The sequence below is a fragment of the Elephantulus edwardii genome, unplaced genomic scaffold (genome assembly GCF_000299155.1).
Source record: "Elephantulus edwardii isolate Elephantulus edwardi_28Jun2011 unplaced genomic scaffold, EleEdw1.0 scaffold00289, whole genome shotgun sequence".
NCBI lineage: Eukaryota > Metazoa > Chordata > Mammalia > Macroscelidea > Macroscelididae > Elephantulus > Elephantulus edwardii.
In genome coordinates, this window is record NW_006400039.1 from 879,004 (window position 1) to 901,042 (window position 22,039).

Genomic DNA, 22,039 nt, shown 5'->3' on the forward strand with positions numbered 1-22,039 from the left:
CAGGCCTGGCCCAGTGGCCATTAGAGGGCATGGTCTGGGACACCTGGGAGTATCGGAGGCAGGGGAGTCCTAGCTGGTGGCAGCACCAGGGCCCCCAGCCTGTCCACCTACTGACCAGCTGTGATACTAATAGCTGGCAGCTGACCATGGCTCCACTGAGATATCAGGCTGCCCCTGCGTTCTGGCCTGTCCTCCCCTTGCGGGATTACCCTAGTCTCCTCTCACCTACAGAAGACATCGTTACGCCTTTTCTCCATCTATCATGCTGTTGCCTGTTGGCCCAGCGGTGAGGATTTTGGTTTTCTTGATGTTGCTATGTGATCCATATTGTTTTACGGCCTCTGAAACTTGCTAGAAGGTCAGCTCCAAGGCAGTTCGACTTGACGGCAATGAGAGTGGGAGAGAGATAAAAGGGGCCCTGGGGGAGCGGCAGTGTGGCCTTGTCCACAGGGCTGGAGCTTGCAGGCCGAGACGGCTTATGTTGGGGATATCTGCTGTCAAGGACCTCACTAAAGGCTAAAGAGCAAGGATGCCAGTTTAAAGACCAAGGTGAGCCTGACCCGAACCATCATCTTTTTAGTTGCTTCTTGCATCTGAAAGTCGGACAATGAATAAAGACGACGGAAGAGTTTATGCCTTTGAGTCATGGTGTTGGAGAAGGACGCTGACACTATGGACCGCCGAGAGAACAAACTTTGGAGGAAGCACAACCAGAGTACTTCTTAGCGGCAAGGATGATGGAACTGGCCCACGTACTTCGGGCCTGCTGTCAAAAGGAGCCAGTCCTCGGGAAAAGACCTTATGCTGGGAAAGATGGAAGGTCAGAGAAAGAGAGGAAGCGCCTCAGTCAGGGAGACTGACACGGCGACTGTAACAACAGACGAGTAGTCAGACATGGTGAGAACGGGACAGGATGGGACAAGGTCCAGATCCTCTGTTCACCGAGTTAGTCGACTCACTGGCACCTAACAAGTCGTAGGGGAGGAGACGGCCCATCTTTTTCTCAAGGAGTAGCTGACGGATTTAAACCTCCAGGCTTTGGGTTGGTAATGCAGCTCTTTAACTATGAGGCTACTAGCGCTTCATTTCTTTTCTTTTCTTTAAAAAAAAAAAAAGAAGTAAAATTTGCAAGGCTCAAAGTCAGTATCTTAAAGCATCCAGCCCAGTAGTTTTCAGGATGTTCCACTGTTGGCTGATCACCTCACCTGTCTAGTTCCAGAACGTTCTCAGCACCTAAGTGGAGCCCAGGAGCAGTCTCTCCCCACCCCTTCGTGTGGCCTTCGGTGGCCACAGGACCTCCGTCTCTGGACGTGACCATGGCTCTGCGGCTTTCACGGAGTGTGTTTTCTGCGTTCTTGTGAAGTTACAGAGCTTCTGTTTCTTCCCCCACCTACGCTCCTTTCTTCTTGAGGAGGGACGAGCACGTGTCTGCTGGTCTCACCTGTCCATCCAAGGACCCCTGCTTCCTTGTCACTTCCTGAGTCACCCAGTCCTGCAGGCTGGACCACTGCCTCACTTTCTGCAGAGGCTGCACACGGTCCAGAGCGCAGGGAGACTGGTCCCGAGTCACAGGTCCCCCGCGGGAAGGAAGGAGGACATGGGCACCAGGCTCTGGGGACAGCACCACTTGTTGACCATCCACCCCACTGAGATGGCGGAGCTGTGCTGTTGGGGAGCCTGAGTGGGTCACCCTCTCCCAGGAGAGGACTCAGGAACCGTCTTGGCCACCCAGCCTGCAGAGGCCTGCCCGGGCCCGTCCACCCTCGCTCCAGCAGGCAGGGGATCGACACCCACTCGCCCTCATAATTACTGGGCCTGACGTCACCTCGGGGGATTAATGGTGAGAAAGATAGCTGTCATCTATGTGTACACACAGCTCCTGGTGGCCAGCAGGCAGCTCCCAGCCTGTCCTCATCTACGTGAGGCCACCCTGGGAATGGGCATCACTCAGAGAAGCAGCAGGCCCAGCACGGGACACCCTGCGTGAAAGGCCGTGGAGCACTCGACAGCCTGGCCTTGGGAGCGCTGAGAGGAGGGGCGCTTACAGGGAAGGTTTCCACTTGCCTGAGTCATGGGCCCCCGAGGCTGCGAGGCCTTGTCTGTGGGGGGGCGCCCGCTGTGTGTGTGCACAGGCCCCAGGTCCCTCACCTCAGCGTGGCCATCTCGGGTCTGACACAAACTCTCCCCAGGGAATATCCTGGATGCTGCTGGGTAGCGGCGTGAGCAGGGCGGCCTGGGCCTCAGCCTCCTGCCCCCTCTCAGCACGGCCCATCTCTGTCTTTATGACAGGATGGTGTGAGAGGTACAGCTACTCTGAAAGCTCCCTACAACAGAAGCCTGGACCTCGGGGGATGGGGAGGGCCCGAGGACACCAGAGTGGACACACCACCATCACCCCACCCCACCTGTGGGAGCCCTGACCCTATTCAGGTCCGCTTATGGGGTCCATGCCCACCCCCCACACACCCTGGAGCCTCCCTGGTCACCCTGGAGGGGACATTAGGAGGAGAGGGCAGCCTGGGGTTCTGAGCAGGCTGCTTCATGGCAGGACAGGGGTGGGGTGTCGTCACTCAGCCGCAGGGGTCCAGTGTCCCTGCCCCATGATATCCACTGGACCCTAACTGGTCTGGCCTCTTGTCCCCTTCCCTCACCTTGGAGGGTTCACTCTTCATGGACACTGGCTGTGCCCCTCCCTGTGTGTGACCACGCCCTGCCTGTCCCCTGTGCCATCCCTCATCCCTGTCCATCCCTCATCCCTGTGTCATCCCTCATCCCCGTCCACCCCTCGTCCCTGTGTCATCCTCATCCCCGTCCACCCCTCACCCCGTCCTCGCACACTCTCGGCCTCAGGCTTATAGATCGAGGAGTCAAGGGAACTGAGCAGGAGGATGGGTCTCCGTTAGGCCCTTCTTCTTGCTTGTCCTCCTGGCTGGGCCCCTACCTGTCCCCTGTGCCCTGTCCCATCCCCTATCTTGTCCCTGGGGCTGTGACACCTGAGCCTGACACCTGGGCCTGGACTGACCAGGTTCCCAGGGGCCCTTGGCCATTGCTGGGGAAGGAGCCCACAGGGCCTAGGAAAGCCCTCCATCCTGCAAGGAGCCAGGTGGGGCCTCCCACACTGAAAGAAGGAGGGCTGGGGTTAGAGTTGAAGAGGCTCGGGGGGCTGCGGGGGGTGCTCCATGTCGGAGTGGAAACTGCCTGGGAGGGGTGTCTGCTGCACACTCCCTGTGAGCTGCTGCATCCACAGACGGTCTGGTCCCAGCAGCCACGTGGCCGGCTGGAATAATCCAGACTCCATAAGGCGCCATTTTACAGAGCTGAAAAGCAGGACCACTGGAGGTTACAGATCCCTCCCCCGCCCCAGCCTGGTGGGGCAGTCCTGGGACCAGCCCTGGCCAAGCAGGTCACTCCACATCCTGACACCCAGAGGCAAGGGGACAGTTCCACCTGAGCCTCCTGGGCTGAATGCCCAGCTGTGTACGCCGGCCGAAGAGGTGCCACGGTCCAGCGGCCTAGGTGTGACAGTGTCCAGGAGGCCCTGGAAGTACCAGGTGCTGCCGAGGTGGGTGGGAGCTTTCCTGTTACAGAGGAAACCGAAGCCGCGGCCAGCCTGGCAGGGCTGCGGGGCCTCTGGTCCTGCAGGCTCTGAGGTCGCCCCAACGCTCAGCAAGGAAACACCTGCTTACTGAGAACAGGGCGATGGCGGCACCGCAGGGAGCAGGCGGGTGCCCTGCTACCAGCCAGAACGCAGAACGGAGGGAGTTTGAGTGTGGAAGCTTCGAGGTTGAAGGGAGGGATGTGACTGGCTGGGCAGGAAGGGGATGCTGGCCCACGGTGGCCATCAGGCAGCCCACCCATACTGACCTGGGAAGGAAGGGTGGATGCAGCCTCTACTGTGACAGGCTGTGGGCCAACACTCTGCTCCGAGCCCCAGAGCCCAGGTCACGGCACAGGCCCTTTCTCAGGCCATCTCCGTGGGGTGTGGAGCGGAGGGCGGATGAGCGCCCAGGAGAGGTCAGGCCGAGCTCTGGCCAGTTAGCAGTGAGGAGTGGGTCAGCCGGAGCCTGCCGGCGGCTCAGCGCAACAGCGGCTCCTGGAAGAGCGTGAGGGAGGAAGCCGGCTCCGCTGGCGCTGGTTCTGCGCCCTCACTGGCCTTGAGGGTCAGCCTTCCTCTTTGGGCCTCGGCTTTCTGGGGTCCTGCAGGGGGGCGATGCCATACGGGCCAGCAGGACCACTGTGGGGTGGACGGGAAGGCGATGCTTAGTTCACAGTCAGCAATAAAGCCTGGAAGGACACGTGAGATTCTGTTTTTATTATTTTATTTTCCTGAACGTTTGCAGAGACTTGGGATTTCCATTCATTCGTTGTTGCACACTTTCCTCCCTGACCCCCACCTTCAGGGGCTGCTGGACCCGACACTCAGGATGCCGTCTGGCTTTGCTTCTGGGCTTCCTGTCTTTGGTGATCTTTCCCCACGGAGACCAACAATGCTTCATGGCCCCCAGCTCAGTGGTCCTCGAGGAGGACAAGGGGTCAGCACACACCCCTCACCATCCTAACCAGTCAAGAGCACGTGCCCAATCCTGAACCTAGACATCCAGCCAGATGTTGGGAGACCAGGGGCCCCAGCTGTCCACCACAAGTGCCGACATGGACATCCAAGGAGACACAGCTTCGTTCCCACTACAGGGCTCAGGTCAGGCTGTCACCTGTCCCAGTCGGTCACCCAGCTCACCAGACATACTCGAGGCTGCAAGCAGCCTCACTACAGGCCACAGGAAGTTCTGGACACTGAATGGCATAGAGCTGGCACCGCTGGGGGCCGGCCTCCCGTGGCCCGAGGCCCTGCTTGCTGGAGGGACCCCGCTGTCGCAGGTGCCATGTGTGAGGTGTCTTCTCAAACTGGGGCCTCACTGGTGCTGGGAGACTCAGAGCAGAGGGACAATGCAGGATCTCGTTAGCCCGGAGCTCGGCCCCCACCAGGGACAGATGGATTTTACTCCAGAGTAAATGTGACAGGAGTTCACGCTCAGCAGAATTTGGAATATCATCCAATATGCTGGGCAGAGTTGGGGCCCCCGCTCTCTGCTGGGCACCCAAAGAATCTCAGGGAGGCATTAGGTCCCTGATCCTGACAGAGGCTTGTCTGGACACCCAGGGTCAGGCACAGGGATGTGACCATGGGTCCCCTCGGTCCCCTCAGGCATACCCCATCCCATCTCACAGTCACTGATCTCTGGCTAACTCCTACTGTCCAACAACAGTGACACTGCTGTCTGGCCATAGCCACCTCCAGGCCACAGAGGCCTCCTCCCGATGTCCAGCCTCCGATATCCCGAGGGACAGCCGCCCCGGGGCAGCTTCTCCAGGATGACCTCACACCTATTATGGTCCATCACAGATGACACAGCTTCCTGCCCCCAGAGCCAAGGTTGGCTGGATTTCCAACAGGGCGAGGGCCAGAGGGACCTCCGGGCTGAGGGATGTGAGTGGTGTGGATGCTGCACGGTCGGCCATAAACCGATCAGGCCAGCCTAACCTCAGGGCGAGTCTAATGAGGTGGATGCTTCGTGAAGGGTCCCAAGAATCAGGGAGCTCTGGTGGCCTAGTGGAAAGAAGCTGCACTGCAATCCCAGAGGTGCGCAGTTCGAATCCACCAGACGCTCTGCCAGAGAAGAAGGTGCCATCCCCTCCTGTATCAGTCAGATCTGATTTGAACACACACACACACACACACACACACGCGAGTTCCCAAGAGTCATGGTCATAATGAAGCCCGTGGGGCGGGGATGTTTGCATCCTTGTCACAAGACAGGTGGATGGTGAAGACACCAGCAGCAGGAAGCAGAGACCCTCGTCCCTCAGATGTGCGTCTACAGAGGTGTTTAAAGAAACGTCTAGAGAACGAGAAAGTAGAGAAAAGTGGGGGTCCCCCAGCTCAGAGCCTGTGTGCTGAGGTGGGGAGCATTCGAGACACCTGCCCACACGTGCCCAGAGCAGACACCCAAGGATGAGAACTCCCAGAGGATGGCTTTCCAGGAGGGACATGGGGTGGCTTGGGGGGGGATAGTCTCCCCTGCTGAGGGACGGCAGCAGCTGTAACTTCCCCTCTACACTCTGTTTGATTTCAACGTCAGGGAGAGAAAGAAAGAGCCATCCTCATCTGTGTGAAGACCCAGCCTTGAACATAAACACTGCTTTTTCTAAGCTGCCCTTGATGTGGACAAAATGATGCTGCCCCTCCCTGAGAGGACTCAAAAGGAAGGCGGGGTCCGTGTCCCAGGGGAGACACCCAGGAGCCACTGTGGCTGAAGGTGGCGGATTACTGGCATGAACTAGAAGACTCCTCCTCAGCAGACAGGGGTCATGCACGTGCTGGTGGCCAGAGGACCGTCACGGTCTGCACCCCCATTACCACCCATGGCACCTGGGCTGCTTATGGCTTGAATGTGTCCGGCCAAAGTGTGTCCTGTAAATGGTCCGTGCCTGTGTTTTTAATCCCTTGTGGGGATGGGTTGCCCTTGTCACGCTAATGTGATGGGTTAGTATAGAATGTGTGTCCACAGCAAGCAGGAGAGATGGAAGCGTGATGCTGAGACGTGCAGTGGACACTCCCTCCACAGCCAGCGCCTCGGACGCTCGGAACTGTGGGAAAATATGCCTGTGCCCGGGAAAGGCGCCCACGGGGGCTTCTGTCACAGCAGCCGGACTCAATCCCCGTGGAGGACACTCCCAGGGACCCTCTGCCTCCTCTCTGAGGCTGTTAGTCCTCCAGGAGGAGACTGTCCTCCTCCCAGGAGAGCAGCTGGCGGGTTTGAACCACCACTGCACATTAAGCACTGGCGAATGAACCAGAAAGCAAACATGTCCCCTCTTTCTGTAGGAAAAGGGAAGCGTGCCTCCTTCTAGGAGCTCGTCCTCTCCTCTCCCAGCCCTCGTGCCATGTCCCAGAACATGCTGGAAGGAACTAGAGCCTCAGACCTGCAGAAGAGTTCTTCCTTTGCAGCTCAAACCCCAGGGGACTTATTTCTCCTCACATGGAAGAAGGCTGAGCCTCCTCCTCCTCCTCCGTGGGGTGTTCCCCCTCTCTGGAGATGGGGGACAGACTGAGTTGGGGCAGGAGGGCTGCATGCACTGGGTTGGCAATGACGTCACACCATTTGTACCACCATACTGTCCCTGCTCCTCACCATGGGGCCTCAGCTCTGGAAGGCCCCGCTGGGCCCCCTGTTAGGTACAGACCTCCCTGAAGGTTCTGGATTGAATTGTGTCCCCCAGAGATGTGCTGGGAATAGGAGCCTGTTTGGAAAGAGGGGCATTCTCCCCTTCCGTTAATGAAGCTCGTGGGGAGAGAGGTCATTCTAATTAATACCTCCTGAGTGGCTCTTCAAAGAGAAGGGTGGGTAGGTCCATGCCGAAGGAGGGCCCCAGAGGACACACCTGGAAGCCACAGGCCACCAGCGATGGCCGTCCCTAGAGCTGACGCTCCACCTGAAGCCTGGGCGACTGTGCTCGCCTGTCCTCACGTCCACTCGTTCATGGTGTGGGAGCCACCAGCCCTGGAAGCTTCACCTGACGAGGGGCCGCGTTGGCTGAGGGCCACAGACGTGAAGCACAGGTCCGTTACGAGCCGGGGACAATCTTTCTGGCCAGCTGTGATGTCAAGCTGGATCCCACTTTATAATTTCATAGTCATCAAGCGTTTCATTATGCTGTTCCCGCTAACGACAGGCCTGCCACTACACGTGCCGCCAAGCCGGCCTAGGGCAGGTGCCGTGAACCTCAGGTGAGCCGACTCCCACGCCAGCGCACAGCCTCACCTCCTCATGCCAGCAGGTGACAATGGAAACATGACCCCGGGAGAGGAACTCAGGAAGGGAGAGCCTGGCAGGGGGGGCACTTGCCCTGTGGCAGACACTGGCCCCCAGGAGCTGGAATCGGCTCCACCTCCATGAGTCTTGGTTCTTACTCCACTCGGTGATGGGCAGGCCTTGCCAGAAAGCCACGGACAGGGCCACTGATCTCACTGCCCATGACCTCTGCAGTCAGCCGTGGAAGAGAGAAGCAGGATGGGGCTGGCAAGTGGCTCAAAGCACTCCTGCTGTCCTTCTGACATGTTCTTCCCAGGTCCCTGCACTGCTCTTCTCACTGCCCTGGGCGTCCCAGTTAATGCGTACAGTCTTGTGAGCACGTGTGTATGCATGCATACACACATGAACAGCACACACAAGTGTGTACACCCCTGTGTGAGAGCACGCGTGCTTGTGAGTACACACACACACACGTGTGCATATGTGAGAACTCAGGCTCCACGGAGACGGTCACAGCCACTCCCAGCAACCCGGAAGGGGCTCTTCATATGTGAATAAACACATAAAGCCCTCACCACCCCTGGGCCAGCATGTCCCTCCCTGTTCCCTGTCCTGCTCCTTCCCCCTGGAGGGGACCCATCAGGGACTGCTCAGCACCCTTTGCACAGAGCCCTGGTCCAGCCTCCCCAATTGGCCATCACGAGCTCAGCTGGGCTGGTTAGCTGATGCCAAGCTCTGGGCTCAGTCCATCTCAGAGGTCACCCTGCACAGTCACCAGACCTAGAACTTCTGACACGGTGGATGTGGCCCCAGCCTGGTTCCAGGTCCACCAGTGACTGGTGGACAGATTAGTAGCAAGCCTCTGTAGGACCAGCCAGCGCGCCTCAGCTTTGGAGGGGGCCTTGCCCAGCTGTGCAGAGCACTGGGCCTCGGGGCTGGCGTGCAGGGGGATCTCAGCGTAGACAGCATCTGCTTCTCTTCATGTTTCTCCTGATGAACGAGCCCCAGGACTCCAAGAGGCGGCCAGACCTCGTTCTCACTGCTCAGGACACCCCCGTGTGAGCGATGGACCTCACAGACAGGGGAATAGCCCTGTCAGACTTCACCTCCCCACCCCAGGGACTTACCAGAGGGACTTACCATCTTGAAGGACATCACCAAGGGGCGGGTGGCAGAGGAGAAACAGCCCAGTTAGGGCTGGAGCTGAAGCCCAGCCTTGCCGGCACACTGGCCAGTCCTCGGTGACAGTTTTCTTTGGTGGGAACCAAGGAGAAGAGGAGGTCGCATTGGGAAGCCCTGACTCGGCTGCCTGTGCCCATCCAGCATGTGACAGGCACCCTGGGGCAGGCCCTGCCCTCCGCTCCTGTCCTGGGTGAGGAGAGGTCCAGCCTTCCCAGCCCCCACCCACCCCGGCGCTGTGGGTCCCTGGGAACACACCGTCTATAGAGCCTTCTTTTGACCAGCTGGTTTTCACATAAGGGGTGAGTGCACCTCCTCTCTGCTCCGTGGTGGTCGACTGATTTATAACCTCATAGGCCTCAGTGGCTGAGCGTTCTTCAAGACAAGGGAGGGTCCAAACTCTCCTCCAGCTGGGAGAGGCCTTGGCCACATGAAAGAAGGGCCTTTCTTGTTGGTTTTTTAAAATTATTGCCCCAAATATTTCCCAGTGAGTAGAGATCATCGGGGTAAGACAGCCACGGCTGAGGAGAAGCAGCCAGCTGCGGGCCCTCCTTCTCGGCTGGCATCGGCCACCTAAGCGTCTGTTTGTGTTTAACCGGCCCAGAGCAAATCCCCAGCTAAACTCAACGTTCCCACGCCAACGCTCACAGCGCCTCTGGCTTTTGGCAAGTTTTTTCTCAGCTGTCAAGGCAGAATCAGGAATTCTGGCCTCACTTAAGGCGTGCTGGGTTTCCCCCACCCCCTGAAGACGCAAAAACCACTTGCAGATGTGTGTACCTGCTTTATCTGTGCGCTGGCTGAGAGGGAGGTCCCCATGCACCCTGGAACACAGGCCCACCCGTTCCTAAAGGGGCTGGCTGGGCATGGGAGGCTCTCCATGGGGCTGATGCCACAGTGTGTGGAAGCAGGAAGGAAGGCTGTGGGACAGACAGACAGACAGACACTGGGGCTCTCCTGGTGGGACATGGGAGGAACTGGACTTTTATGGGCCAGAAGGACTCCAGACCCTCCGGATGGAAGGACATGCTTGTCCTAAGTGTTCCCTGTAAAAGTGAAAAAGAACTTTAACTTTTTTTTTTTTTTAAACAAGGAGCTTTCCAGTTATTTTTATCCTGGGAAAGGAAGAAAATGCAAGAGGAATGGAGGGAAGGATGGAAGGAAGGATGGACATAAGGAAAGATGGATGGAGGGAAATGGGGGAGGGCAGGATAAAGGGAAGAATGGATAGAGGGGAAGATAAAAGGAGGGAAGGGGGGTGGATGGAGGGATGGATGGACGGAGGGATGGGTGGACAGAGGGAGGGACATAAGGAAGGATGGACGGAGGGAAGACGGGGGAGGGAAGAAGGAGGCAGGAGAAGGAAGGAGGAGGGGAAACGAGAGAGCAGAGAAGTGGGCGGGCGACTGCAGTGACTCAGCCGGGAGGCTGCCTGTCTGGGAGCCCCAGGGGCGGGGCCTGCAGTTTCGTCCCCTGAGGCCTTTCTTTCTGGAGAAAGTTCTGAGCAGGAGCAGGCAGGGAGGGGAGGCGGGAAAGCCCTCAGGCCCTCCTCTGCCAGCCTTGCTCTCTGTGCTAAAGGGTCCTCAGGGTAACTCCGGTGTCCAGGTAGGGTGGGCATCCCTCGGTGCGAGCCACCCTGTGTGACCCGGCTGTACCTCACAGCAGCCTCCCGACCAAGCCTCCTCCGTGTCCTTGTGCATAAAGCCTTAAAGTTGGTGTGATCACGGCCTCTGCCCTGTCCGCTTAGTGGACCTGTCCCCTCAGCTGGCCCTATCCCCCTGTCCCCGTGCAGCCCCTGGTTCCCTTGGCCAACAGCCCCTTCAGCCCAGCCGCCGCCTCCTCCTCGGGGCCCTCCTGTTTTGGCAGTCTTAGCCTACATTGTAGCTCATCCCAGCCTCCTGCACAGCCCCCTCTGGTAACCTTTTCCCAGGGGATCCCGGGAGGAAGCAGGGGGTGTTGTGGACTCCCGAAGGACCCCCACTTCAGGCCCAGCTCAGCCAGCTTTGTGAGGAGCTGAGACCCAGGCTGTTGGGAGGCCGGTATGAAGTTCTTCCCTGGTCGTCCTTGTCAAAGAACAACTGGACCCCAGACTCCAAGGACTCCAGGTCTTGAGCCCCTGCAGTATGCCGCTGACATCCCCCCTGGGCTGCCTAAGGTTCCCCCATGTGGGATCCTACAAGCGACTGGTGGGAAAGGAGACCCCAAGAATGCCAGACTTAGCTGGAGCCCCAGAAGTTGAGGGTAGGGTCTGATGGGGAGCTCACCTCACTGGGACATGGTCCCACCAGTTACCCCATGGGAGAGAGATGTGGTCCTCAGGCCTGGGCGGTCCTACGCTGTCCTGCAGGGTGACTGACTCACAGTCACTGGATGGGCAGTGGGCAGTGTGTTGGACTTTGGCTTTTATCCTTACCAACTTAGGCCGGACAGGGGAGGGGGAATGCAGCAGGACCCCTGAGAGCTTCTGCAGTGGTGATGGGCAGCCGGAGACAGGTCTGGGAGGGGCCTTGTGAGGGATGAATAGGTTGAGGTATATGTGGACAGGTGGGATGGGAGGCAGGGAAAAGCTGAGTGGCCATTCCCTCTGTGACCCCTGGGTTGCACCTGAGCTACCTGGGGAATCTGAGACAGGTGGGAACCTTGGAGCTAAGAATGTCCCACCCACCTTCTCCAGGATATTGGGGCGTCCTCACTGGATGGGCTGGGGAGGCCTGCTGACACGGACCTGTTCCTGGATCCGAAAGGGAAGCCCACCCAGCCCCAGCCCCATTCCATGCCGCCCGGGCTTCTGTCCACTTCTTTGTAATGGTCAGCCACAGACATTTGGGGGTGCTTGCTTGAGGACCATGGTCACCTGGGGGGACCTGGAGGACACCCGGCAATTCCACCCTGCACCACACAGTAGCTGCATGCCCAATGTACAGGGCCGCTGGGCAGTCCGGCTCACTGGACATCATCTCTCCTGCAGCTCCAGGGACCTCCTGTGACTGTCACAGGCCTAAGGGGAACATACTGCCCACTGTCCAGTGAGGATGTCGGGGCTCAGAGACTGGAAACTAGCTCTGGGGTGGCAGGCCCAGCGAGCACCAGGGTCTGAGGGACAGCAGTGCTGGGGCCTTGCCGTCTCCCCTCCTCAGGCAGGGTGTCATGCGGGGCCAGAAGAGGAAGCTTGGTGTTGGCGGCTTCCTTCAGGCTCAGGTCCAGGGGAGGCCAGGATGGAGAACAGCTTTGGTGACTGGACTGGGTAGGGAATGGCTTGTGGTGAGTGATTGTCTGGTGAGAGTGGTGGATGCCAGCAAGAAGCTGGGAGAAGATTCCAGAAGGCCACAGGCTAAGGCCCCTCTACCCTTTGAAGCTAACTAGAAAATCTCTGACTCGCTTACCAAGTACCAGAGACGCAGCCAGCTTCAGGGGTACCTAAGAGCACTGCACCCCAAAGCCAGGCTTGGCCAAGCCCTGGACTGCAAAGGGGGACCCTCTGCTGCCCACTAGCCCTTCACTGGCAACCATTGTCCCTGGGCCTCTTAGTTCCAGTGATCAAGAGATTCTAAAGCCCTGTTGTCCCTTTCCACTTCACATGTGGGGGGGTTCACCTCAACTGACAGTGGAGAGGGGGTGACTAAAGTCTCTCTCCTTTCCTTTCAAACCCAGGTGTACACACTGCACCTGCCAGCCTGTCTGGGCCTCCTCTGCCCAGAGAGGGGAGCCCTGGTGTTCTGTTGAAGTGGCCCCAGTTTGTCTGAGTGCCCCCCAGGAAGCCCTCTCAGTGTCCTTAGGCAGAGTTAGAACCCCTCCCCAGGGACTGACTACCAGCTTTGCTAAGGCATGTGGTCGCTGGAATAGGTGCTGCCCACATAGGCAGGGAGTGACCTGTCAGTGCTGGCCCTGGCACACACAGACACCACCAGGAGAGTGACAAGTGGGGGCTGAAGGAATAAGGGTGCAGGCCCAGTAAGCACAAGGGGACAGATTCCCCGTTTGAGTTCCATGTGTGCCCAGCCCCTACTGTGCAAATCTGCTGGGGGTTCCTGGCCAGGCCTCCAGGGGCCTTTCCAAGCATAGGGTCTCGCAGCCACCTTAGTGGTCTTCACTGTGCTGCTCAGGTTCCCGGGGGCAGGGTGGCTGTGAGGCCCTGGCTGCCCCCCAGGCCCAGGGATGAGGACCAGCATGGTAGACAGCTTGAGAGCAAGATGCCCGGGCATGTCCCCAGCCAGCAGGTGAGCTGATGAGGGGCTGGCTGTGGGAGGCCTCTTGCTTCTCCCTAGAAGTACGGGCTGCAGTGTGGGCAGTGGGCTTGGCCAGGAGACCACACCCTCCCTGTCCTTTCCCTTGGCCACGCCGGCCTTCCTCACCGGTCCCCTTAGCCTGACCATTCAGAGCACAAATGCCCGCCCAGGGGGCTGGGGGAATATCTGGTCAGATCAGCAGGCATGGAATATTCTGTGATTTCCCAGCTGACCGGAAATGAAGACCCCAAGTGAAGAGTTTATCTGCACAGCTCACCCCCCACCCAGCCCCCAGGCTCCTCTGGGGCAGGTGGGTGTGTCCAGCTTCCCGGGTCAGCACTGGCCACTTTCACATTTATCCTGGGCCAATGGAGAGCTCAACCAGAGGACACAGACAGCGACACTTCAAGAGCCAGACCTGAGACCCCGTCTATCCTGGGGCAGAGGGTCTGGGGTATGAGGTGCTGTTTGCTCTTAGGTAAAATGTACGAGGCAGAAGAAGGTTTCTGGCAACACCATTGCAGTAATATAGAAGCTTTATCAAAGGGAGCTCTGGTGGCTTAAAGGTAAGGAACTGTGCCACCAACCTAAAGGTTTGCAGTTCAAATCTATAATTGCTCCTCAAGAAAAAGACGGGTAATCTCCCATGTAATTCATTGCCTCCGAAAATTTGCTGGAGAGTCAGCTATGAGAGGTTTGAGATATGATGGGGTAAGACAAGGCATTTTACCTACTTAGACATTGTCCTCTGGGGCAGCAGCAGGGCCAGCCCCCTAGAAGAAGGCAGGGCCCTTTACATCTCTGGTGAACAGAGGTGGCATGTTGCCAGGGCCCTGGCCTCCAAGGCCACCCTGGCAAGTATCATACAGCTTAGTGTGTCAGAGCTTTGGTGTCCAGAGGAGGCTGTGTTGTTAGAGGTTGCATGTCGGGTCCACTAGCAGCTCGGTGGGAGAAAGACAGGTCTCCTGCTCTGTGGTTATAGCCTCAGACACCGACGGGGCGTCACGGTGAGCTGCAGCTGGCTTGAGGGCAGTGAGCTTGACCTTTAAACACCACCCAGCAAGCCGACTGAGCTCATGGTCAGCAAAGGGCAGCAACAAAGACCCCAAGACTGCAAGTGGGGTATGGACTTCACCCTCCCTGTGAGAGCTGGCTCCTCCAGGCTGAGGGTCGCTCTGACATAAACATCACAGCTGCTGGGAGGCTCTCCTGGGCCCAAGAAGTGAGCCAAGACCAGGGGAAGGGCCACATGCTTCTGGAAGGACCTGAGCGAGCAAGGTTTCCACGCTAATATGCTCAGGAGCAGGTGGGCCCAGAGAGGCAGGAGGGGGGCTTGTCTGGCCGGTGGAAGGCTGCCCATCCCTGAGAAAGGCCAGCTCCTTCAGAATCCCGGGGTCCCGGCAGCTCTGGGAAGCTCCTGCCCAGGGTCCTTTCCCCATAGGCCTCCTCCAACCTTTACACCTCGTTGGCATCTGCCCTGGGCACACATGAGGTTCCTGTCCCTAGAGCTAGACTGTAAACTGGCTAAGCAGGGACTGTGGCTGCCATTCTGGGCACCCAGCTCTTAGCCGGCTTGGCACTGGACGCCCTGTTCTGGAATCCCAGTGGAGCACGTGCGGGAGGGCCCCAGGCTGCGCCTGGCTGGCTTTCCCCGGTCCCCGCAGGTGGGCGGTGACCGGGCTAGACTCTCGAGGAGCTCGTTTGCGCCACCCCAGAAAAGCACTGACCGCGAACCTCCCTTGAGGACGCCTGCGTCCCTTCGCCAGAGGCCTGGCCGTGGCGCCACAGTCCCTCAGGGTTAAGAGCTGTGCGGCCAGCAGGACTCAGGCTGGGCTCTCAGGCCGCCGCGCGGCCCTGCAGGAGTGGAGACCCACCAGGTCCGGGATCCCCAAACACAGCCTCGGCCAATCCCACCCGGCCTCCCTGGGGCTCCGCCCCGCCGGCACAGCCTAGCGGCCTCTTCCCCACTCAGCCGTTTCCTCTAGGCCATTGAGATGCAAATTGTCCCCAATTGTCGCCGAGGAAGCAGCAGCGGAGCAGGATTCTTCCGGGCGCCTTCTAAACTTTTGGCCACCAAAACTTTGAACTGACAAGTCGTGCCTGCGCTGAAGCGCTCCACCCCACGGCGCCCGGAGCGCAAGCGCCGGCCCCGCTGCGCGTCCCCATCGAGGGGCGCATCTTAGTGGGTGCGCCGAGGGGCTCGGCAAGCTCGCGAGCAGAGTTCAGAGGGACCGCGGGCGGGGTACGGGGGTGGGGTTTCGCCGCGGGGCGGGGCTTGGCGGCGGGCCGGGGCGGGACCCGGCGGGGCGGAGCGCACCGCAGTCCTGAGCCTCACTAGTACCTCGGCCGCGGGACGGGACGCAGGGCACGGGGCGAGCGCAGGGTACGGACCGCGAGCCAATCCGGCACCGGAGCCCACGAGAGCCAGCGCCGCCCGCTGCCCAGCCCGGGAGCAGAGAGGGAGCGAGATCTGTGGTGCGAGCGCCCAGCCGGCCCCGGGCGCAGGAGGCCGCCTCCCGGCAGAGGGCCGCCGCGGGGAAGCAGGCATGCCGCCGCTGCCGGGGCTCCCGCCGCTGCTCTGCCTGCTACTGCTGCCCGCGCTCCCCGCCGCACGAGGTAGGCGCCGCCCCGCTAGCCCGCAACTTGCCGCGCCTCTGACTTTGGCGGCGCCGCGCGCCCGGAGGCTACCGGGTGGGGCAGGGGGACGGGGTGGGGGCGCGGCTGGGGCGCTCTCACCGTCCGCGCGGGGCCGGCTTACTCTGCCCGGCCCCAGGACGGCACCTGAAGCGGGGTGAGAGGACGGGCCGGGGCCGGGGCCCACGCCCAGCTCGCCTGCTCCGGCGCGCGCAGGCTGTCTGCCACTTTTCGATTTGAATCAACTCGGTTTTGGTTTCCTGTTGCTTCTCGGAGCCATTTGCCTGCTTTCTGCGCATCGGCCCCGCGCCGGGGGCGGATGTCGGGGCGCAGAGCGTGGGGTACCCGCGCCACCTTCTTCGTTTACGCTCGCAGCCGGAAAGGCTCCGGGAAGGGGGCAGCGGAGCCCGGACAGACGGCTGTCCTTCCCCTTCGGGTCGGCCCCCGGGCCCTGGGCCCCCTTGGCCTTCTCCCCGGCCAGATTGCCACCCCATGGTCCCCTCGCTGCCTTCCTTTACGGGGAGAGTGAGTGGGGAGCCCTTTTCTGGGGGCCACCGAAAACTCGCCGCAGCGAAGCTGATTTTCGCTTTGCTCTGCAAAGTTCAAGTTTGACGATCTTGGGGTGTAGGTGGCGGTGGAGAGGGACGTGGGAGGGGGCGTGATACCTGGCCCACTTCCCACCCCGAGGGTCCCCAGGAAACCTAGAAGTTAATTCCTCCCTTCCGGAAAAGTTGAAGGTGAGAAGTTTTTCTCCTTGCCAAGCGGAGCCCTGTCACCACTTTCCCCGCCCCCACCGCAGCGTCCCTCGCCCGGGGGTCAGCTGGGAGGGGAGGGGCTTCGTTTAGGGCCCTCTTTCGGGAATCGGGGTCTCTGGCTTTCCCAAAGGCGCGCTCCGCTCGGCCCTGGCGCGGCGGGCTGCCCGGGGAGATACCCGCGCGAGAGCAGGTATTGGGTGGCCGCAGAGGCGGGGCGGCAGGGACACCAGGAGGCGGCCTGGCGGCGACAATGGGCCGCTCTGATTCCTGCCCGGCGCTCAGCCGGCGGGAGGGGCGCGGGCCGCCCAGCTGTCGCATTTTCCCACGAGGGGGAGCAGAGGGAGGCTCCCGCCCCTGGCTCCGCGGCCCCCTCCCGCCAGCCCGTTTCAAAGTGAAGAGGGTCTCCTTGACCGGGTGAGGGTCCCAGCCCCCGGAGCTCTGGAGAATTTAGGGAGAGGGGCCTGGCAGGGGACAAGGGACTCCGCGGCCCCCTCTGGGCACCACCTGCCGGTCTGCCTCGCCCTCATTTCTGAGTACAACTTTCCAGTCTTCTGGGGCTCCCCAGGACCACACCGCTGCCACCCCAGCACTCTGAGCAGAGAGCGCCCCACTTGAGGGCTGCTGGAGCCCTGGGTGCAGAGCCGGGGCCAGCCCAGGCTGTGTGCCGGGTGGGCGCCTGGCCTTGGGGGTCCTGACCCTGTCTCCCTCGCTCCTCCCCCCAGGCCTGCGGTGTTCCCAGCCCGGCGAGACCTGCTTGAATGGCGGGAAGTGTGAAGTGTTTGCCAACGGCTCGGAGGCCTGTGTGTGAGTATGCCGCCGGGGACCTGTTGCTTTGTCAGCCGGGAGCCCCAGGACAGAACACTAGGCCATTGTCTGACAGAGATGGCCCAGAAGGCTGGGCGGGTCACGTGCTGACTTTTATTGGACAAGGTCTGGCAATTATTTAATCACCCACAATTAGGCAGCGTGTGAGTTGGTCAGGCCTCTGGGGTCTCTCTCAGACCCTCCGTGCCCACCTCCTGGCCACCTCCCCTGCTGGACTCTGGGTTGGATTCTGGATGTTTGTGGCTCCTTGTTCTAGAGAAGCAGCTGGCTTGCGAGGGGTGCAGACCCTCACTGCCACCTGCGGTACCCCTGCTGTAGCAGGGTGAGCACCTGTGGGCAGGTGAGCTTCAGAAAGTCATTGACTATATTTCAAACCTGAACTGAACTTGAGGTCTGGGCTCTGCCAGCCCTCTTCTCCTGGCTCAGGGTAGGCCTGGGCATCCAAGAGAATGCTCCCCCAGCTCCAGGCAGGGGCACCTGCAAGGAGCAGGCCTCATGGCTCCACTCAGTATGCCATCCATGCCCTGGACAGCGGGCGCGGGGTGCTGGGCTCTGTGGGAGTGCCCGCCGGCCTCACTGCTCCTGCCATGTCCTTCAACTTGAGTTCTTCCTGAGGTGAATACTGAGGGGGCCCTGGGGAGGGGTCCACTCTGCTGCCTGCTTTGCCCGGCGCGCCCTCATTCCAGCCACCGCAGGGCCCATTCCCCTGACAACCGGCCCCGCTGCCCACCAGCAGCCCCCAGCCCCCTCCCACCGACTGAAGCCAATTACACAGGCCTGTGAGTGGTCTCATGCCCGCAGACTACGCCTTTGTCAGAAGCTAATGAATGCACGCTCCTTTTTTTTTTTCTTTCCCCTTTTGGGGGCCTCCCCCCACCCTCGGCAGAAGCAGGACGCTCGATGTCCTAAATCTTGTTTCTTTCATTCAGAGGCCGACAGCTGGGATTCCCAGGCAGGGCAGCCGCTATTGTTGGGGAGGCGGATTAATGTGCTGTGATTAATTATGCGAGGCTTCCCAGAATGCACAGTGCCTGCCCCCACGTCCCCCTCACGGTTACCCCTCGAGCCCCCACGCCCCTGTTGGGAGGCAGGAAGAGTCCCCACTTCTGCAGAGGACTTTGAGACGATGGGGCTGTACTGTGGAAAGTTGGGGCGACCTCTTCCAGAGCTGTTTGGGGGCAGAGGTGCTGGGCTGCAGACACAGTGGCTGGCCAGTGGTCTGGAGCGAGGACTCCCCAGACCTCTGCTGGTCCTTGGGGATCCAGACGTGGCTGACACGCTCGTGCCCAGTCCTTGGCTTTGGGGAGGCCATGTTGTGTCGTGCTCTCTCTGCCAGCCCCTCGCCCTGGGGTGCTAGAACCACATGCCTGAGTCAGCCCGCCCCCTCCCCCAGGTCTCTGAGCCTGCAACCCCTCCTTCTTGGCGGGAAACCTCCCCCAATTTGGCCGGGCACTCAGCCAAGCGGAGCCCACAGAGACCCCATTGTACAGACCCCACAAATCAGGGAGGAGGCAGAACGGAGAGGCATCCACCCTGGGCATTACTTGGGGTGCAGGGTCAGGCCCATCTTCAGAGGCACTGCTGGGACTGCGGTGGGGTTAGTACTGGAGGCACTGGCCTGGATGAATGAGCGCTGCTCTTCTGTCCTGGTGCCCTGCGTCTCCCCTCTGCCCAGGGAGGACTGGGGAGCTGGCCGGGGCAGGGCCGGGAGCCAGCCTCCCAGCTGAGGGAGAAGAGCGCTGAGAGGGCTTGCCTTGTGGGCTCGGACCCAGGCGCGCAGCCTCCCCCACCGTGGCCCTGGGAAGTCTGGCTTTCTGTGCATCTGCTCTCCCGTAAGAGGGCGTGGGAAAGCGCGCTGTGCCGACCTGAGCCGCTAGGAGCCCGTGAATCATGTTTCCATCCCAGGAGACGCACTTCCTGGGAGTGCAGGCCAGGTAGTGGTCCATGGGGGCGAGGTGTCCTTCAGGAGCCAGAGAGCACTGGGTCTGGCTGTTGAGAACCTGGGGCAGGAGGGAATGTCCGCTCCAGGTCCTCACAGGAGCTCTGGAAGCTGCTGTGTGCGGGTGGGGACTCCATGAGGGCACCGGCCACACAGACAGGTGGAGGGAGCACCTCTGCTCCTCCCCTCAATCTCTGCTGCTGGGATTGGAGGAGGAACGGGCTGGTCTGGAGGGACTACTGTCCAGCAGGGTGATGTCCATCCTCCATCTAGAAGCTTTCTCAAGGTGCTTTGCTGGGTGTTGGGGCACATCAGAACTTAGGTGGTGGCTGAAGTGGGGAACCATATCCCGAGTACCTGTCTAGGGTGAGGAGCAGTCCATAGCCCTTGCCATGGATAGTGATAGTGGTGCTCTTGAGGTCCGGACCTGCTGCCCTTGACCCTGTGACGTTGGCTCCCTTGGACTTAGTCTGTCCATCTGTGAAGTGGGCACGATCCTTCTCGGTTGATATTGGAACTGGTGAGTGGGGTGTCGCTCTGTGAAGTGGGCACGATCCTTCTTGGTTGATATTGGAACTGGTGAGTGGGGTGTCGCTCTCCTTGAGCCGACAGGCTGGTGTCAGGGTTCTCGTGCTTGACTGCTGGCATGTGGCTGGGGAGATGAGATCAAGGCCCAGTGGCTGCTGGGGGTTGGAGGTCCTGTCCTCCACTTGCCTCCTCAGGTACAGGCTGTGTTTGGCTCTGGACACTGGGGACACTGTGGGGACACTGCAGACACAGGCCCTGCCCCACAGCACTGCCTTTCAGGGGCGTGAGGGGGATGGGGTGCAGAGAGTGGGCACACGGCTCTGACTTGGAGTGTCGAGGGGGACAGTGACGCTGTCATCTTGTGGCCCGAGACCATCCTGACCCCCCTGGCCTCTGGAGCTGTGGCCCTAATCTGCAGCTCCTTAGGGATGTGACTTCCCTGAAAGGCGGGGACGTGACTCACCTGGGGACAGCCACTTTTCCATTTGTCACTGTGGGTCGGGGAGGTGGGGGAGGAGCTGCTTGCTGTCCTGGGCTGGAGAGAAGGCTTGTCGCTGGCTTCCTGTGTGCTAGCCCCTGCCTGGAGGACTCAGGGTTAGAAAAACACCTGTCAGAGTCTCGCCTGGCCACCTGGCCGCCAAGCCTGGGGCTGAGGGCAGGCCACAAGGGAGGACATAACGAGGGAGGACGTCAAGATGGCTGGAGGACACCCTCCCCAGCAGGCACTGCCTCGGAACGGAAGTCAGTGTTTTTTCCACTGAAAAGATAATATTTTTCAGAAGAGAATGAAGAGGGTGGCCTTAGCAGGAAGAGGGTGGAGCAAGGCAGACAATGAACGGAGGAGACCAGTTGGGCCTGGGGGTGGAGTGCAGCACTGGGTGCTGGAACCCCCAGATCGCCTCTGAGGTGTGATGGGAGTCTCTGCAGGGCCCTGTGCACCTGTGCTGGTGGCTTGGTTCCTTGGCAGGACACATGGGACTAGCCACCTTCTGAGCTGGTAGCTGGTGGGCAGTCCTCGGGCCCTCTGTGAGTGAAGGACAGAGCTCCAAGGGGGCGTTGCACGATCACTTGTCTCAGCGGGTGGTGATGGTGACCCCAAGGGCACACGTCTCCCTGGCTCCTCAGCCGTGGAACCGAATGGCCCCAGGTGCAGGGACACTGCCCTTGCAGCCTGGTGGAGCCTAACAGCCACCCACCACATGGGGTCAGCACCGCTCACCCCGCCGCATTTGAGTTGGGAGGTTGAGGCTGGCCTGGGGCCTGGCTGAGGGGGTGGGGACATGGCTTGCATCAGCCCTTCCCCACCGGGTGCTGGCACAGGCAGAACTTTCCAGAGCCCAGGGATGCCTCACTGCTCTAACAAGCGGCTGGCTTGGGCGTTGCTGCTGACCCAAGGATTCCAGGGAGGGACCTTCTGTGACAGGGATTGAGAGCACAGAGCAGTCTCTGAGTTGTGAGGTCCTTGACTTGGGCTTCGTGGTCCCAAAACCCTTCCTGTGGTGCCAGGCAGGACCTGGGCCAAGACTGTGCAGGGGGCAGTGGGCAGTGGCATGGAAAGTGAGCTGCCTGGAGCTCAGGCCTGGCCACGCAGCTGGGCAGGGTCCTCTGATCTGGGCCCTCCCTCAGCTTGCCCAGTGGAAACACACCACACCTGCCAGAGAGGTAGTGACTGACGGGCGTGTTGGCAAACTGCAGAGGTGGGCAGGGCAAGGGGCAGGCCCTCCTCCAAGGGGGTTTTCTCCTCTGAGCATCTCCTTACCCCCGTAGCAGCAGAGGGAGGGGGGATCCTGGCCGCACCCTCAGGACACGTGGGGTGCACTGTTTTCTCGGGCGGTAACTGTATGTGGATACGCGTAGGTAAACACACACATACACGGGCCATGGCAAGTCCAGCTCAGCAGCCCTCCTCGGGCCAGCCTGTTGGACACCACACCGGCGGGGCACTTGATGTAGCTACAGATCTCCCTCCAGGCCTAGTGTGTGAGTCAGACTGCTGACAGGTCAGCGGTTTGAATCCAGCAGCCACTTCAAGGATGAATGGTTGCTGTCTGGGAAACAGATAGACGGGCTGTTGTGAGTCAGGTGTGTGTGTGTGTGTGTGTGTGTGTGTGTGTGTGTGTGTGTGTGTGTGTGTGTGTTTGTGTG

At 60.4% G+C, this 22,039-nt stretch overlaps 1 protein-coding gene across 1 annotated transcript in view; it reads left to right on the plus strand.

Annotated features, from left to right (window-relative positions):
• The first annotated feature begins 15,759 nt into the window (after positions 1 to 15,759).
• The window catches only part of NOTCH1 (notch 1), a 42,465-nt gene continuing 36,185 nt past the window's right edge, over positions 15,760 to 22,039 (plus strand). The window contains exons 1-2 of the mRNA XM_006900570.1: positions 15,760 to 15,829; positions 17,325 to 17,406. Coding sequence (XP_006900632.1) covers positions 15,760 to 15,829; positions 17,325 to 17,406 — 152 coding nt within the window. The remainder of the gene's footprint in view (positions 15,830 to 17,324; positions 17,407 to 22,039) is intronic.